Source organism: Anabrus simplex, chromosome 6 (assembly GCF_040414725.1).
Source record: "Anabrus simplex isolate iqAnaSimp1 chromosome 6, ASM4041472v1, whole genome shotgun sequence".
NCBI lineage: Eukaryota > Metazoa > Arthropoda > Insecta > Orthoptera > Tettigoniidae > Anabrus > Anabrus simplex.
The window spans coordinates 197,800,837-197,819,976 of NC_090270.1; the positions used below are offsets into that span (position 1 = coordinate 197,800,837).

The following is a 19,140-nucleotide window of genomic DNA, read 5'->3' on the forward strand; positions in this document are numbered from 1 at the left end:
TTTTGAAAAAGAAGAAAAAGAAAAAACAGAAACACCAAATACCTCGGTGTTAGGACAGCACATCTTAATTTTTTAAATAATAAATAATATTAATAACCAATATTTACAAATAAATAAAGTTTTGGTATTTCCACCTATTCAATACAAAATTTAATGCTGTTATTCAACTACAACATTTATAGAATTATACAGAACTAGTTTCGACATATAATAGTCTCATCCTCAGCTGTTATTGAAAATAGGCATATATACAATTCATAATATGACTTAAAGTAATGGATGTGGAAAAACTATTTAAAACTGTTTTGAAAATATTAACACATTAAAAACATTTATAACAAGTAAAGAACTTACAAGTCATTTATATGTTAAAAGAGTTCATTAAGGTCTCCTTACAAACAGCCGGTTGCGATGTTCTTGAATTTGTGCTCTTGATAAAATGCTGTGTTTCATTCATGTGTATAATGCAGCAGTATCATAAAAGTTGTGAAGGCTTGCAATTTTTAGTTTATGTCCTAGGCTTATGAGGTAGAAAACATTCAGATGTTTCAGAACATTGGTTCAGGTTGTACAGACTCAGACAATTCCAACATAGGTTTTTAACGGCGTTTCATTTCATTACAGGTTCCATATTGAACTAAGAAACATATGCTCTAGTAAGATCTTAAGACCGAGCTCGATAGCTGCAGTCGCTTAAGTGTGGCCAGTATCCAGTAATCGGGAGATAGTGGGTTCGAGTCCCACTGTCAGCAGCCTTGAAGATGGTTTTCCGTGGTTTCCCATTTTCACGCCAGGCAAATGCCGGGGCTGTACCATAATTAAGGCCACGGCCGCTTCCTTCCAACTCCAACTCCTAGGCCTTTCCTATCCCATCATCGCCATAAGACCTATCTGTGTCAGTGCGACGTAAAGCAAATAGCAAAAAAAAAAAAAAAAAAAAAAAAAAAAAAAAAAAAAAAAAAAAAAAAGATCTTAAGAAGCCATCTGAATGTTTTCCACCTCATAAGCCTAGGACAAACTAAAAATTGCAGGCCTTCACAACTTTTATGATACTGCTGCATTAAACACATGAATGAAACACAGCATTTTATCAAGAGCACAAATTCAAGAACATCGCAACCAGCTGTTTGTAAGGAGACCTTAATGAACTCTTTTAACATATAACTGACTTGCAAGTTCTTTACTTGTTATAAATGTTTTTAATGCGTTAATATTTTCAAAACAGTTTTAAATAGTTTTTCCACACCCATTGCTTTAAGTCATATGAATTGTATATATGCCTATTTTTCAATAACAGCTGAGGATGACACTATTATGTGTAATTATTAAATTAATGTAGTAATGGTCCACCTTTCAATACTATAATATGTAATATTCTAAATTACATTAATTAGGGACTAGTTTCGGCCTGGGCTGGCCATCTTCAGCCTTAATGTAAAACACCTAATAACTAAACAAATGTACATGCACACAATTGACATAAAAACAAATGAAAACAAATATATACAAAGTGACATTAAAAACTGGGATGGAATATGAATAAATTTGAAAATGAACTAGGTTCTAACATCTTGAGTATGTTCATCATTGAGAATAATTTCAAGTATTAAGTATTAATTTATATACACAGAACTGTTAGTTCTAATACTGCTGATCATTTCAATAGGAACTGGTAAATGTTGATCCTGTAGTTTGTCATCAAATCTATATGTGTGGTGTTAGCTATATGAAATCCATTGGACACTGCTGTAAATAACCACTAGCTGACAGGGAACTGTTAGATGTTGTTTCATCTTCAATCAAAATAATAAATGAGATGCTCTCATGGTGCTTGTTAAATCTTGCTGAAATGTTGTTGGACATTGTCAGGACAGCACATGAAGATGTGGTTAACACAGATCATTGTGTCTGGTATAAAATTGTTGCGATTCATTGCGGTGCCCATGAAGTTAACCTGATAAATTAGATTAAATTAAATTAATGAATTGCAATTCAATACGGATCAGAACCATGAAGTTTATAACCTATGACACTATTATGTGTCGAAACTATTTCTCGATAATTCTATAAATGTTGTAGTTGAATAACAGCATTAAATTTTGTATTGAATAGGTGGAAATACCAAAACTTTATTTATTTGTAATTCTTAGTTCAATACGGAATAATGAAATTTCTTATGTTAAACAATATTTACAAGACAAAATAAAAATCTATTGGTGTGGTATTAATAGTATGTACATAATCAATGTGACATTAACATATTTTTAAGGCTATAAAGTAGATATTAAGAAAGCTTATAAGTTAATAAGTAATAGGATTATTACCAGCACTTCATCATGTATTCTTCTGTACTATAGAAGCAGCTACTCAGCAGGAGATTTTTTAAAGCTGGTGGTAAATGAACTGACGTGGCTAATATCTTTAATCTTATTTGGAAGCTTATTATACAGTCTGATTCCAACAGAGTCTACATGTCTCAAAGCAAAGGTTTTACTCTTGTGCTCGATAAAAATATTATTTCTTGTTCGTGTCTGGTAACTGTGATTGTCAAAATTCTTTCTGAAGTGATCAATGTTTTATTTTTTCACATGTAGAATGCATTGCATGATGTATATGCTTGGTACTGGGAGTATCCTTAGTCTCTTAAATAATGGTCTGCAATGATCTAACCTATTACGTCTCGATATAATTCTGATAGCTCGTTTCTATATTTGAAAAATAGCATCAAGATTTGATTTGTAGCAGTGGGATATCATTTATCCAGGTATGATCTAAATCAGTCGTTAACAGTTCCTCTAACTCTAGTCTGATACAATTTGTGCAACAATATTTCATAATCAACAGTATCAAATGCCTTTGAAAGGTCAAGAAATAGTCCTATCACAGTTTCATCATTATCAAGAGCATTTACGACCAACTGTGTAAAATGTGATAAAGCAGACAAAGTACTTCTGCCAGCTCTGAACCTGTGTTGTGCATTATTTAACAAGTTATATTTGATTAAAAATTTAGGAAGCCGATCTTTCATAGCACATTCAAATATTTTTGAAATAACAGTAAGTATTGATATGGGTCTGTAATAATGTAAATCGTATAAGTTTCCGCTTTTAAAGACTGGAATAACTTTAGCTATTTTTAGGAGATTAGGAAACTGACCACTAGAAAATGATTCATTAATGAGATAAGTTAAAGGCTGTACCAGATAAGGAGCACATTTTTTAATGAGTTTTGTGGGGATTTCATCCACACCTGTGGAAGTTTTATTCTTCAAAGACTGTATGATTTTAAGAACTTCCAATTCTGTTACTGGAGTTAATTGGATAGAGTTTTGCACAAAGGTTGGGAGTTCTGGTAATACATCTGATTTATTTGCATTTTCAAGTTTGTATGGTAGGGATAGAAATAAATCATTTATATAATTAGCCAAATGATGAGGGTCATTCATTTGTATTCCCTTATCATTTTTTATAGCAGCAACTTTATTTGCAACTGCATGTCTGTTGGTTTCTCCCTTGATTACATTCCATATGGTTCGTGATTTATTGCACGACTCTTTTACTTTCTTGTTATTGTGCATTATCTTAGCCGCCCTAAGAACTCTTCGATAGACTGATTTGTACTTTTTAACATACATACAGAAAAACGGCCTTCTTGTCTGTCTGTCTGTCTGTCTGTCTGTCTGTCTGTCTGTCTGTCTGTCTGTCTGTCTGTCTGTCTGTCTGTCTGTCTGTCTGTCTGTCTGTCTGTCTGTCTGTCTGTCTGTCTGTCTGTCTGTCTGTCTGTCTGTTCCTAAAAGTGGAAAACTGCTGCACTTATTTCAACCAAACTACGTATTTGGAGTCTAATCACTCAGGATTGAATTATCAGATGCATATGATATCATAGTAATCACATGGATTTGGTATTTATAGGAAGATTATTCTCAAATATTTTCGTGAACATTAGGTCTATCAAAAGACTGTATACAACAAAAGTTACCGAGCTCGATAGTTGCAGTCGCTTAAGTGCGGCCAGTATCCAGTATTCGGGAGATAGTAGGTTCGAACCCCACTGTCGGCAGCCCTGAAAATGGTTTTCCGTGGTTTCCCATTTTCACACCAGGCAAATGCTGGGGCTGTACCTTAATTAAGGCCACGGCCGCTTCCTTCCCACTCCCAGCCCTTCCCTGTCCCATCGTCGCCATAAGACCTATCTGTGTCGGTGCGACATAAAGCAACTACCAAACAAAGTATACAACAAAAGTTAAAAAATATGTCATTTCTGTTCCTTTATACCATGTACGTATTTATCATACAACAGATAATAACGCAGATGGTTACGAAAATTTGGATCTTTAGTCCAAGTCCCGTGGGACATGTCGGGCATATCACTTCAAGGTGGGCAACAGAAAAAACTAAAGAGCCATTTTACTCTTATTGTTAGGACAGATATTGAGGAAGGTATCATCAGTGTCAGAGTGTCACACCATTGGTGAGACATACAATATGTAGCCTGAGAACCATGGAGAATTTTGCACAACTTCAGATCAGGAACTGTACCATACAATCAATTTGGAAATTGTCATCATTCTCTCTCGTCTTTGTTCAGCTTCATCATATTTCACGTTACTGCCACGCGTTTTCATAGGAAAATATCATTTTAACATGTTGCATTAGACGTGTGAATAGAGCCATGTTACTTCGCATAAATTCAGGAAGGTAGCATGTAATCCACTGCAAATTCCTATGCGAAGAATGGATACAAATGTTAGTTCAGAATATTTACCCATCTGTGGTCCGTGAAAAGATCTAACATTCTTTTTTTTTTTTTTTCTTTTTTTTTTTTTTTTTGTGACCAGTAGTTTTTCTTGTTGTTTTCACCAATGTTTGGTTGAACAGCAAATTCACAGGCGGCATTCTGCACACCATTCTTATTGGCAAACGTAAGAACATTTAGCTTAAAAGAAGGAGAATAACTTTTACGCTCACTGATATTAACGTTACCACTCTTAGTAGTACACAACTAATTCCAATGATATTGTAACTTTCCCTGACTACCAGCGGTTTACTATAATTTGACTGAACGACGACTGCCTGATAAAGATAATACAGATGTTGATTCCCAAAGGGAATTTAAAATATTTGTCCCGAATGAGTAAATTTATAATACCAATATAATGGTCCGTTATTGGACATTATAAATTTTCCAGCTAACTCATTCTTGGTTGCCTGCGTTTCGCCCTCGTGTGCTAAGTTAGGCTCATCAGTTGGGACTTAGCACACCACCCAAGACGCAAGGCTAGTGCATACCGTGGAGGCCATTGCATAGGCTACTTGAAGCCAGGCCAGGCAGGCATCAAATTTTGGAAATGAGACATAGCTCTCATAGTGCATTGGCACTGCTGGTGGCTTCAAGTAGCCTATGCAATGGCCTCCACGGTATGCACTAGCCTTGCGTCTTGGGTGGTGTGCTAAGTCCCAACTGATGAGCCTAACTTAGCACACGAGGGCGAAACGCAGGCAACCAAGAATGAGTTAGCTGGAAAATTTATAATGTCCAATAACGGACCATTATATTGGTATTATGCCTGATAAAGCGCATTGACAAAGACACAAGTGAAAGGGATGGCTCTACGTGACTGGCTGGCTTGGAAAGCAGCCTTGGGGCTGGAGTTTCCAAGTTATTGTTGTAATAGCAGATAGCCTCAACCTTTCTCCCAGTTACGAAAGAATGCAGTTTCTTGTATTGTCACCCACAAAGTAACCTACAGTAACAGCAAATTTTACCGTACACTCCCAATATTTAATGTAAGAATGTCCGCGGAATACTGTATCAAAAATAGCAGTAACCTGATCATTTCCCATTATACAATGCCTAGTAAAAGGAACTCTGTAGTAAACACGCATCGTTAGTTACCATGCCTATATTTCGGGTCTGATATGCAACGCAAAAAAATATGTTTCCTTTTCCTGACCAAAAGAAATGGGGGATGGTCTTATGTGTGATGGGGTTTTATACGGGATTAAATATGGTATTGGGTCTAAGTGCATAATTGTTGAATGAATTGTAGCTGAAGATGGTCCAGTGGACTGAAACATGTTCTATCAAAATGTTTTTTAATGAATGTTCAATTTTTAGTTAAATTGTAAAGTATATTAGTATTGACTGGGTGGACAAATAAATAAATAAATAAATAAATAAATAAATAAATAACCTGTCAAAGTCCACCCAAGAGCAATACAACCTTTAGTGTAACCATTGCTGTCTGTTATGCTTATAATGCCTCACGACTTCAGCCGGAACCCTGTATGTGCAGTAGTATTAAAATTGTCTGCTACACAACTCAGAGCACTGCAAGTATGTCCCTCGCTGTCTTCATATCTGCTGCAGGCAGCTTAAACTCTTGATATCTTCTGATTTAGGGGTTTTCCATTTAGGTACTTCCATGTTCAAATTGTTCTGTTCATGTTTGATATAAACACACTCAACACGCGGTTTGAAAGGTACCTTGCCTTTCTTCATCAGGAGAAAACAGAAACACGACGCATCAATGGTTGCTAAGAGAAAGCAACAAAGAACTTACAATGGTGTCCTAACATGTAATAGGGATGCCATTTTAGCCCCATGCTAGGGACAACAAATGGCAGCAGTAAAGCATTGTTTTCTGATGGATCTGATAATAGCCATGATTCACTGAGGTTGTAGCCTGTATTGTAGTTGAAATTATCTTGGTGTTTATGTATTTCAACTGCCTCCCTGATGATTCTGGGGTGATTTTGTTCTATGCAGGCAAGAACATCCACTCCTTGGTACATGACATAATGACCAGGTGTTAAGGCATGATCAGCAACAACTGATTTAGGTCGGTAGATGCAGAGGAGGGGTGGTCACAGCCCTACCGTGGCTCTACGCCTCTGCATTCGAGAGACAGGACAGGGCTGGACCTTACGGCTGGCCCCAACCGTTCAGCTGTCCTGAGAATGGTTTTCCGTGATTTTCCATTCTCTTGCACTAAGGCGAATGCCGGGACAGTTCCTAGTATAGTCCATGGCTGCAAATCCTCTCACCTTCTCCGAGCATCTCCTTCACCGTAACAAATCTCCCGGCCTGAGAGACGGCGTCACCATCTAAAACATTTTAGTAGTAGTAGGATAGCTGATTTATCAGGTTGGTTGAGTCTTTTACACCTATTATGTTCCTTAATGCGAGTCATATCGTTCTCAAAGTCTGTCCATATAAACCTTGCCACCATCTACAGGGAACTCGGTGGATACCCAGTTGTTGCAATTTAGGCAAACTGTCCTTAGTTGGTCACAGGAGTTACCTAATCTTTATTCAAGTTCCAAATACAGTTCGTATGTTGTACCTATGTAAGTTAATATGTGTGATAATGAACACGTTAGAAATCTAACTCAAGTTAAATTTGATGTTAATGAAATGAACATTTTAAGTAAAGGGTCTAAATTCAATTGTGAAAAGGAGAATTATAATAATGGAAAAGATTTGGTCATGTTAACAGCTGAAACTGAAGTGACCGTAGCTAACCTACCAGTTGATGAACAAGTCCCTCTTAGATACGAAGTTAGTAGAACATTATCCAATATGATAGAACATACGGTAGAGAACCATAAGGAGTTGAATAAGAATATTAAATTATTGGAGAAGATAGATAATAATAATAATAATATTGTTGTGACAAAAGCTGACTATTGTGCTAATAATTAATGGCGTGTGGCTTCCGAAGAGGCCGGGTGCAAGTCTTTCGAGTTGACACCGTATAGGTGGCCTGTGCGTCTATGAGAATGAATTCTACTTGTGATGAATTCTAATGCTGAAGACGGCACACACACCCAGCCCCCGAGCCATTGGAATTAACCAATTAAGGTTAAAATCCCCAACCCGGCCGGGAATCAAACCCGGGACCCTCTGGACCAAATGCCAGCACTCTAACCATTTAACCATGGAGCCGGACACTATTGTGCTGATAGAAAGACAAGATTATATTAAAAAGACTAAGAATTTTCTAACTAGCAATAATTTTGAATTGATATAAAAAGATCCCATGTCATCTATGCAGAAAAAGCTTAAACAAATTCTCAATAACATAACTTTTTTATTAGACTCCAAAGATACTAACTGTCTAGTTAACTTGAGCCCAGAAATACCTACTTTAAAGGCACTACTGAAAATTCATAAACTAGAAATTCGTATTAGACCAATAGTTAATTTTAGAAATAATCCGGTATATAAGACAGCCAAATTCATACAAAGATTTTTAAAAGAACACTAAGTTTAATAGCCAGATGCACCTAATTAATACTATTGACTTTTGTAACAGAATTAAAAACATTGAGCTAACAGACTACTACACGATACAAAGTTTGGATATCAAAGATATGTATTCCAACATTCCTATCGTAGATAATATAAAAATAGTAAGAAAGAATTTAATGCAACACAGCAAATTAAGTAAGATGGAAATTGAAGAATTTAACATTACTAGAATTTACTTTGGAAAATAATTATTTCGTTTTTGACAACAAAATTTACAAACAGTTTAAAGGCCTAACAATGGGTTCGCCAGTTTCAGGTACTTTAGCAAACAAATTCATAGATTACATGGAATATAATAAAATAGTGTATAAAATAGATGAATTGATTACATGGTTAAGATACATCGATGATATATTTGTTATTATCGATGAGGAAAATGTTAAACCTGATGGTATATTAGAGTATTTAAATAATTTTGATAAACAGGTGCATTTTACGATGGAATTTGAAAATAATAGAACTTTAAATTATTTAGATTTAACAATTATTAGAAATTCTGGTCATTTTGATTTTCAAATTTTCAGAAAAACTACTCAAACTGATACTATTATCAGAAATGACTCCAGTCATCCAGGTCAACATAAAAAGACAACATTTTACAGTTTAATTAATAGAGCTATGAATATACTTTTGTCTAGGAAGAATTATAATAGAGAGATAAATATAATCCACCAAATTGCTCTTAGCAACAGATATTCCAGAAAATTTATTAATAGAACAATAAATAAAATGAGAAATGAGCCAAAAACAACTTTAATTAAAGAGTGAAAGGAGAAAAAGAAATTGCAGTTCTAACTTTTTGAAATAAGCACTCTTATCAACTGGCTAAAATTTTCAGGAAAAGGAACATCAATGTTGCATACAAAACTGATAATAAAACTAATAAGATAATTTTCAATTCAGATAAGGTAGGGAATAAATGAATATTTAATAAATCAGGAATTTACAAATTGACATTGTAAACAACAATACACAGGACAGTCTGGAAGAAGTTTGGCTGTAAGGTACAAAGAACATGTTAATGCAGTCAAACATAAAAGATATTTGGCAATGGGAGAACATATGATTGAAAAGAATCACAAATTTACAGACATTTCTAATGACATGGAATTAATACATTCAGCCAAAACGGGAAAATTCATGAATGTTTTGGAAAGTTTAGAAATTTATCTTGCACAAAAAAAGATTTTGAATCAAATTTAAATGAGAGAAATACAGAAGACAACCCATTGTATAAACTAGCATTTGATCATTTAAGGAACAAAAAGAAGAAAAACTTCAAGATCTTAAATTTATATAACTTAGGTATTCTCGTTCAATTCAACAAAATTTGATGTAATGATCATTTTCATAATATTTCATTAGTTTCTTTATTCATTGATATGGTGAATTAGGACACGATCCTTCTTTAAATTGTAAAAAACAAAAATTAGTGTTATACTGTTTTATTCTTTGAACTGACATCACTGACGAAGGGAATGGATGATTTTCCCGAAACATGTATGGTAAAATAAATAGTTTTCTATCATTATAAGGTGTACTGTATTGACAAGGCGGACTCAAGTAAAACTATTTTAAATAGTTCTGTAATAGATTCAGATTTTAGCAATACTATCCGTTGTGGTACATATGTAGGGTAAGTTCCTCTTACATTTTTTTCTCAACAGATGTCCGATTTTGTGTCAGTTTCAGAACCGTAGAGATCAAAGCTTTGCTATAACATCTCATAAATGGTTCTCAAAGTATTAAGTCTAAATGATAAAATTGTTCTGTTGTTTTGTAAGTAATTTTGGTAAGAAAAATTGAAATTGCTATTTTTACAAATCAAATTGCTTAATTGCTTCTTATGACTGCTGTCAGAAGATGGGGTGCATCTCAGTAAAAGAATTTTTACATTGCAGGCATAACAATTATTTCAGTCACATATTCACACACTCTAGTAGATGCAAACTTCACAGTGGCTCACTGAGCTTGGAATAGAACTCTGCATAACCTCTTTCCCCTTCACATTCTTGCCTAAGGTGATATTTGTTTTTATTTTTTATTTACTGCTATATGTGTGGGATGATAATTAATACAAGCCTGTTTTCAATATTATGTTTTTGTGTGGTTTCCCATGTTCACACCAGGCAAATGCTGGGGCTGTACCTTAATTAAGGCCATGTCCGCTTGCTTCCCATTCCTAGGCCTTTCCTATCCCATCGTCGCCATAAGACCTATCTGTGACAGTGCGACGTAAAGCAAATAGCAAAAAAATACATCAACATTCTGTTTATACTAAATATTATTGCCCTACAATTCAACATATTGTTACTTCCTGCAGTGAGTCAATCAATCAATCACTACTGATCTTAATTTACTGAATCTTAGTACAAAATGAAATGAAATGAAAATGAAATCCAAGAAACAGAAGATACCCTACTTGATACATTTAATGGTCAAATTAGTACAACATCTTAATACATGTCTATATATTCAGAAACTCTGTAGCCTTTCCTTCACTACATTTCTTAATTTCTATTAGATACACCAGGAATTTGTTTTCCAACCAAGATAGTAATGGTTGCACCACAATTCTGGAAAGCTTGTGCTTTTAAATGGGAGAAATTGTCCTTCATATATTCTAGAACAGTTACGGCCCCTGTAGAAAATACTCCTTTGCTCATTTTTACACTCATCTTCTCAAAGTTATTGATGCAACACATTTCCATGTTGGGAAAGGAACAGGCTTAATTATTTCCTTTCATTGTAATTTATATAGTTTTCTAGATGCCTTCCCATTTCTTCATGTCCATTTGCCATTGTCCTTTTTTTTTTTAAGTGTTTCCAACTTTTAGTATGTGGCACTGGTCGAAAGCTAGAAATAAGGATCTGCTTCGATCCTCTGCAGGACATATTTGTGTCTTTATTTCTTTTTCTTCTGACAATCATCTCATCATGTTCATATTAGTTTTGTGATTATCAGTAACTAATCTCAATATTACAAAACAAAAAGCCTCCACTTGTTTCATTACTGACAGCATTAGAGCATGAAGTTCTAGACCAGAAAGTTTCTTTGAGAAGAAATATACACAGGAATGCAGTACTTGGTTGATAAACCATTTATCAGGAAGCATGGTTCGCAAGTACCGTCCTATTTTCTCTTGCATCTCGAAGAATTAGGTAAGTCATCAGATAAATTTTCCCATCTAAGAGATTTTGTATGTGCTGAAGTGTCCTTATGACCAAAAATGTGTCTTAATTTCTTATTGTAGTGTAGCTGCTGTTTGATAGACATCTTACTCATGAGATGAAAGAACAGGTTCTTTTGACTTCATTCAGACTTTCCCATTCTAATTGAAGCCTGGCTTTCACTTATATATCAGTTCAGTGCGTTCCTTGATGATAATTTAAACAAATTATTTCTAGCAAAGATGAAATAGATTCCAAATTACACATTGTTTCAAAGAATTTTCTGACCATCTGGGCAATTTTTTATTAAAGTTTACAGTTTGATATAAAATAATTTATAGCATAGTTTTTAAATATGTGTAATACTAGTTGTCATATTGTGAAACTGCCACTTCTGTGATTCTTGCTCCATTTCTAATGTTTTGATTCCATTATGTGCATGCCATGACCAAACACTTTGCAGCACTTATCGTGAGCATTCTTTTCTATCTCATCTTCAGTGGACTTCCTACGATGATCAATCAAATGGGTGTGTTGAGCATTCTATGGATTTTCATCATATCTTCCTATTTCTGCCGTACTACCTCGAACCATCATTGTCATTGCTAAGAATAAAACCGTGGCATGCAAATAATGGAATTAAAACTTAGAAATGGAGCAAGAATCATGGAAGTGGCAGTTTCACAATATGACAACTAGCACCACACACATTTAAAAACTCATCATCTAACTTCCTCTCTTTTCCACAGTTCACATTGTTTTACAATAATCCCGGATCATTGTATGTGTTTTATATGTTGGATAATCTTCAAACACAGTAGGGGGGGAAAAATTACCCTTCCATTTCTTTATTTTCAGCTAGGTGTAAATCAGATTCAAGAAAATGCTGTGCACCTACAAAAGGAGTTCTTGACTCCTGATGGGGTACAAACACATCTCTAAAAATAGCACTGAGCAGTTTCTGTCTGAGCTCAGAATGGCATGGAAATTTGTGGAATGAAGTCCCCTTTACTTTCCTGCTCTTACTCCTGTTGTAGGACACACAGCAGTAAACCATTGTAGCTAACCATCTACAAAAGTTAAACATTATTACTTCTCCTGTATACATACATATGTATATGCAGAATAATTAATGAAATACAGTTAAAACATTTGAACTTTGGACACCCACACAATAGACATATATACTGTAGATTCCTGAAGAGTGATACTTATTCAGTTGTAGCTAATGAACACAAAACTCATTCACAATCACAAACACTTGATTAAACACCAAAACATTTAATAAGAAAGAAAATGTGTGCCTAGTGGAACTAAGAATGCTGTCAAGTATGACATCTTACAAGCACTCCTGTGAAAGAAACATCAGCTACGAGTTGCTGTTTAGCATGGAAGTGGAGGCAAATAGGAAGGTGTTATAATCATAGAAAACAATGATTGTCTTAACTATAATGTAGTACCATAATTTATTCTGTAATTTACATTTTGTTTTGCAGGTTATGGCAAGAAATAGATGATGCCTTACGTGCTGCTGCAGTCAGTAAGTTTGTTAAAGTCCATTTACTTGTAAGTAAGTGGAATCACACAAAGCCCGCCATGGCCTATTTCTTGCGCTCTTTAGAAGCTCTTAATGGCTCATATCCAGGAGTTGAAGTTCTTGTGGTAAGTTGAATCTCCACTGAAACATTGATGTTTTTAATTAAAAAGATCAGAATATGAATTTCACTTTTGGTGATTATCTATCATATGATACTAGTTAATAACAGTTATTTACTAAAAAATTATTTTAAAATTACACTTTACATTTCTCTTCATAAACAGACATTTTTATATTAGTCTTAGACCTTGGAGAAGTTTTCTTAATTTATTGAAATACAGTACAAAACTGATTTCTTTTTAGTCATAATGTGGAGACATGAACAGATGTTATTAAAACATTCTATGAATTATTGCTTCAATATTTCTTTGGAAAATCAGGTAACAACTCTTTTCACTGCTCAGGAAATATCTGAATGTATTACCAGCACATTCTTGGAGACACTCTTTCTATGTTTAACATGCACTGCAGAAAAATATCAACTAAAACACAAACCTGTAAAATCTTTGGTATGTAATTTTTAGAAGTGAAAGCCTCCATTGTACACTTCTGTCAACTTTGTTCTGCACACTCTGATCCCAAGCATCCCTTGCAAAACAGTGGCCTGCCAGTGGTAGACACCTGCAGGTTTCTGAGACTCCGTTTTGATAAGAGACTTACATGGCAGCCCCACATCCATCAACTGAAGGTTGCTTGCATGAAGATACAACATACTTAATTTTCTCAGCGACATTTTGTTGGGAACTGATCGTTGCAATGCTGCTACAGTTTTACATGGCTGCGGTTCTTTCCCATTTATACTATGACTACCTGGTGTACCCGTGCTTTGCTACGGTTAGATTGTGTACACTTAGTGAGCAAGATTGTATTATATTGCATAGCTCTTAACGTTACCCTAGAAACGCAACGGGGAAGTCATCAAACGTCTTTTCTCATATGAAGACTGGGTTAGGGAATTTTCATTGTAATGGTAGGCCTCATTCTCCACCTGCTTCTTTACATCCTCAGAAAGACTGTCTTAGTGGTTTTCCTAAGTGAAATGAACGTAGGTCATTACAACGACGTCAGTAGGAATTGTGCAATTAAAAGCAATATGAAATACTCGATCAAATGAAAAACCACGCATTTTCTCACTTTTAATGAACAGTACTACGCTGCCGATCTAACAGTCCAAAGTTCCAGAGCTGGAAGAATGACCAAGCCGCAGACAGCCGTGATCCTTGAACACACTTCGTCTTTTTTCTGTGGGGGGGGGGGTCGAATAGTGGAAAGTCCCATGGCAAATCTATGCCCTTTTACTAATCTGTTTCCTAGGAGTACCCAATGAGTCAGAAATCTCATTTCACTACACTGGCGGCAGAAAAATATATCTGACTTGGAGGCAATTTTTTCCTCCAAGCCAGAGGAGAAAATCCCTCTTCACTGCTAATTTGGAATAAAATGAATGTAGAATTTAATAAAAGTGAAAAGGAAGATGCTTTTCTTAACATACGGCTCTTTTCAGGGTTGAATTTTTAATTATTTAGTGAATTGTAGTGCTATAATTTGGAATAGGCCTAAATTGTAATTCTAGACCAGATCATACTACTACAGTACAGTATTTCTAAGTGAGCCTCTGCCAAACGTGCACACTGCTCATTCAAAACAGTGCTTCAGAATAGGGATCGAATAGCTGGAATACTATGATGAACCAGTGTGTTATGTACCAGCAGTATCAGACAATGTATGAACCAGAGGAATGGCTTGCTAAAGAAAAAAGTTTTTTTAACTCCCCAGCTATTTCCCGCCAATATTCAGTCAAGCTGCTATACTCAGTACGCAACAGTAATCCCATCTACCGGAATTGAGGGCACGATAAGAGGCAAAGAACATCACAACAAACAATGGTCAATGTAATGTTATTGTTGATCAATGTTATGCGCTTGGATTTTGTAGGCCTTCACATTTAGTTTTCTTCCGACTCTGAAATACCACTCTTATCATAGTCGGTACAGTAAAACTGAACAAAACATAAATGAGCAGAAATTGTATTCTCTATAACTTTTGTTATGTAGTACTTTTCAATAGGACCAATAACATAGGTATTTAAAAAAATAAATTTTAGGCGCCTACCCCTAAACTACCATTTCATCCAGGGTCAGTGAAATTGTTTATAGCTTAGACAATAGTTTCTTCTTCTCCAACTCTATATACCGATTTTCATTAAATTCTGTTCAGCCATTTTCTCGTGGCTCGGCGTTGATGTGGACTTAGCAACAAAAATCTAAATTCATGAATATCTGTGTTATCATAACCGGTATGGTAAAAATGTATAAGACATAAATGATCGGAAATTTAATTCTATGTAACTCTAGTTATGTAGTATTTATCGATAGGACCACTAATAATATAAATATTTGAGAATTGAATTTTAGGCCTTCGCCTAAACTACCACTTCACTCAGCGTGAATAAAATTATTTATAGCCTAGATTGTAGTGGCTCAAACCCTGACTTTACATACCGATTTTCATGAAATTCTCTTCATCCGTTTTCTCGTGATGCGTGTACATACATACATACATACATACATACATACATACATACATACATACATACATACATACATACGTACATACATACGTACATACATACATACATACAGACAGACAGACAGAAATTACGGAAAAGTAAAAAGTGCATTTCCTTGTTACTGTCGATATGACCGATAGAGAAATTCCATTTTTTTCAAATTCTGAGCAATGTACAGACAAAACTCTTATTTTATATATGTATATAGATAGTGGGGTGTATGGTTCAGCAAGAATATCTATGCTGATCTGTTTGAATAGTACTAGCACGTACACCATAGTAGAGTTAGTCTGGCAACAGAAGCTTTTTAGACTAGGCCGATTCCCAACCTACTTACTGAATTGGGATTGGGAGGCAACAGCAGAAGCTCACAACTTACACTGCCAGAATTCGCGAAATGCCACAACATTGAAGCTATCAGTGCCTTTTTGATACCCAGTTCCACCAGAGGTATGAAAACCAGCAGAGAGCCACACAGCTTGTTGGAATTTATATTGATATTTTGTGTCGTGAAATGGGTGGAGCTATAGACAGTTATCTTGTCCACACCCTTTTTGAGGTGCTTCATTGGCTAGTTCTGCAGCTGGGTTTATGGCTAGATCTACTCTTTTGACATAAGTTGAACGTGGAACCTATGTTCATAGGAAGTATTTGTATGATTTCGTTCAACACCTGTTTATACAGAAGATATATGACATTCTAGCCAGTTTGTGCGATGCTAGCACCAAAATCACCTTTATGCAGCTTCCTAGCCATGCAGGGATTGCAGATAACGAATTGGTGGACCAAGCTGGAAAAGACGCAGTACTTCTTCCAATAGACCTATGAACATACCTGCTGGGGATATTTGTTTTCAGCTATGTCAAACTTTCTTGATGTCCTGAGAATCGAATTGGCTAGCTATTCAAACTCCCAACAAGCTGAGAGCACTTAAGAAAACTACCATTCGATTAGGGGTGCGCAGCTGTGAGCTTGTATCCGGGAGACAGTGGGTTCGAGCCCCACTGTCGACAGCCCTGGAGATGGTTTTGCGTGGTTTCCCTCCCAGGCAAATGTACCTTAATTAAGGCCACAGTCACTTCCTTCCTGCTCCTAACCCCATCCATCCCATCGTCGCCATAAGACCTATCTGTGTTGGTGCAACGTAAAGCAAATTGTGAAAGAAAAGAAAAAATGGCACCTGTGAAATCGCTGTCATTTTTCAAACCTTCACGGAGAGAGGCTGTATAATTTTGTGCAGGCAGAGAATAGGTCATGGAAGAAGATCTATGCACTTTTGCCTCCCAAAGAGGTATCACACTCAAGTGTGTTCATGTGGTCCACTTTGTAACTGACACAAATCTTTCTGATATGAGACGGAACCTCAGCCTGCCAGAAATACTCAAACTCGTACTAGACTGGCAGCCAAAAAAGCATAACACTTAGAGAATTTTTCTGTTGATTATAATTTATGTCTTTCTCCTTGGCTGAAATGGTCAGCATTGTTGCCTTCAATTCAGAGGATCCTGGTTTTGATTCCTGGCTGGATGGACATTTTAACCACTCCTGGCTAACTCCTCTAACTAGGGGACTGGGTGTTTGTGTTTTTCCCTATAGACACGGTGTCATATACGCATAACGCACCACACTAACAACCACAGAAGCAACCAATACTGAACACTAAAACAGAGCTAAGACCGCTAGTGTGACACAGTTTGCACTCGTGACCCTATCAGGGTATGGAAAAAGCAGAACAAGAAAGAGATGATGATTTATTGTACTTTTTGACTTAATTTTGGGTTTATTAAATTCACAGCCAGTAGGCGTGTAATAGCTCAACAAATTTATCTCTATAAGATTGTTAATGCATTAATTGATGATAATAGTTTGCTTCACGAGTTATGCTTTAATGTTAGAAAAGGAAATTTAAGATTCTGGTAATTGTTTATAACTCCAGTCTCCAAGACTGTATTTTTTAAGAACTCTCCATTTATCAATATGTGTGAAACATACAATAACTTAATTAATAGGTATCATATAGATGTTGACTTTGCTTATGAATATGATACATATGTAAATATATTAAAAGAATTTTATTTGTTGAAGTGATTTGTTTATATGTATAATATTTACATGATTTGGTTTTACAGTTTTGTTTGTTTGATGTATTAACAGGCTTCTGTATATGAGATATTGTTTCATCCATTTCATACAGAGCATTATCATCTCATTTATATAGCATTTTCATATTTTCTTCTTTTTGTTATTTCTATGCTGTTTGTGTCAAATAATTTGTAAAAGTCACCTATAATTGGAGTGTGTCTCTGTTGGTGGCACATTTATTAAATAAATAAATAAGTAATCATCCAAGTATTATGCTTTCTTTGGCCAGCAGTGTAGTTGGTTTTGTTGAATGTCTTTCTGCTTCTGACATAAGGAAATAATTAAAAATTAGATGTAATTTGTATTGTTATTTATATCTGCATATATATTAAAACTGGATCCAGTTACTATATATTGTACTTTTTACAGAAATGGTTCACCGTTCCAGTTTCCCCAGAGCAGGAGAAGATTCCATTTGCTCGAGTTAACCACAACAAATACATGGTCACTGACAAGACTGCTTACATTGGTAAGACTACTACAACTTTTAATAGAATTTTTTGTTTTCATACCAAGGTGTCCAAAATTAAATGATGGCTGGTGAATTCTAAGACTGTGGAAGAGAGGCAGTCTTTGACCATGGCTCTTCCCTTCTATCATAAAGGATTATGACCTTGATAGAAAATAAATGAAAAATTATATGCAAAAAAAGTGTAGGAAAGATACTGCATTCAGGTATTTTCAACAAAAACTTCCAGTTTCTCACTTTAAATACAGTAGAAGTCCATTATAGCGTGAATTCATAACGGCGCGAAACGGATTGTTGTTATATCCAATTTTTGTAATTTTAAAAAAGACTGGAAAGGGGGGAAGGGGAGAACCCCACACACATTAAAAACAGTATGAAACGGCAGTCAGTTTGTTCAAAACTTGCATTTTTGCAGATTTACATACTAAGGCTTACTCGTTAGTTATTCATCTAATTCTGAGACAACATGAACACGTATGTTAAATTCCATTGTGGAAAAAGTATAGTAGTATCACTCCAGTGGCTTCTGTGGCAAACATTTCAGTTTTCTTATTCAAACAGAGTCATCTAACCTAACTTAACCTTATATTCATCGTAAAAATATATTTCAAGCCACCAGTAGAGTAATGATAACCTTTTCGATATATTTTTACATGGAAATAGCCTTTCTGAAATTTAACCATATGCAATAAAATACGGTGGAACTTCATTAGGGATTTCCTTACTAAAATGATTTCTTGATTAGCACGTCATAAATTTGAAGTCCCAATTCACGTTGCATTAAATCTAAATTTTAAAAATCTCACTTATTGCGTAACAGATTTTCTCTATTACCACGTACTACATTCACACTTTTCCTAGCCCTTAAAATGTTCTTTG

General features: G+C 35.3%; 1 protein-coding gene across 1 annotated transcript in view; it reads left to right on the forward strand.

Annotated features, from left to right (window-relative positions):
- Positions 1–19,140, forward strand: part of LOC136876302 (5'-3' exonuclease PLD3) — a 139,916-nt gene that overhangs the window by 107,088 nt on the left and 13,688 nt on the right. Inside the window, exons 10-11 of the mRNA XM_067150135.2 lie at positions 12,981–13,146; positions 18,162–18,261. Coding sequence (XP_067006236.2) covers positions 12,981–13,146; positions 18,162–18,261 — 266 coding nt within the window. The remainder of the gene's footprint in view (positions 1–12,980; positions 13,147–18,161; positions 18,262–19,140) is intronic.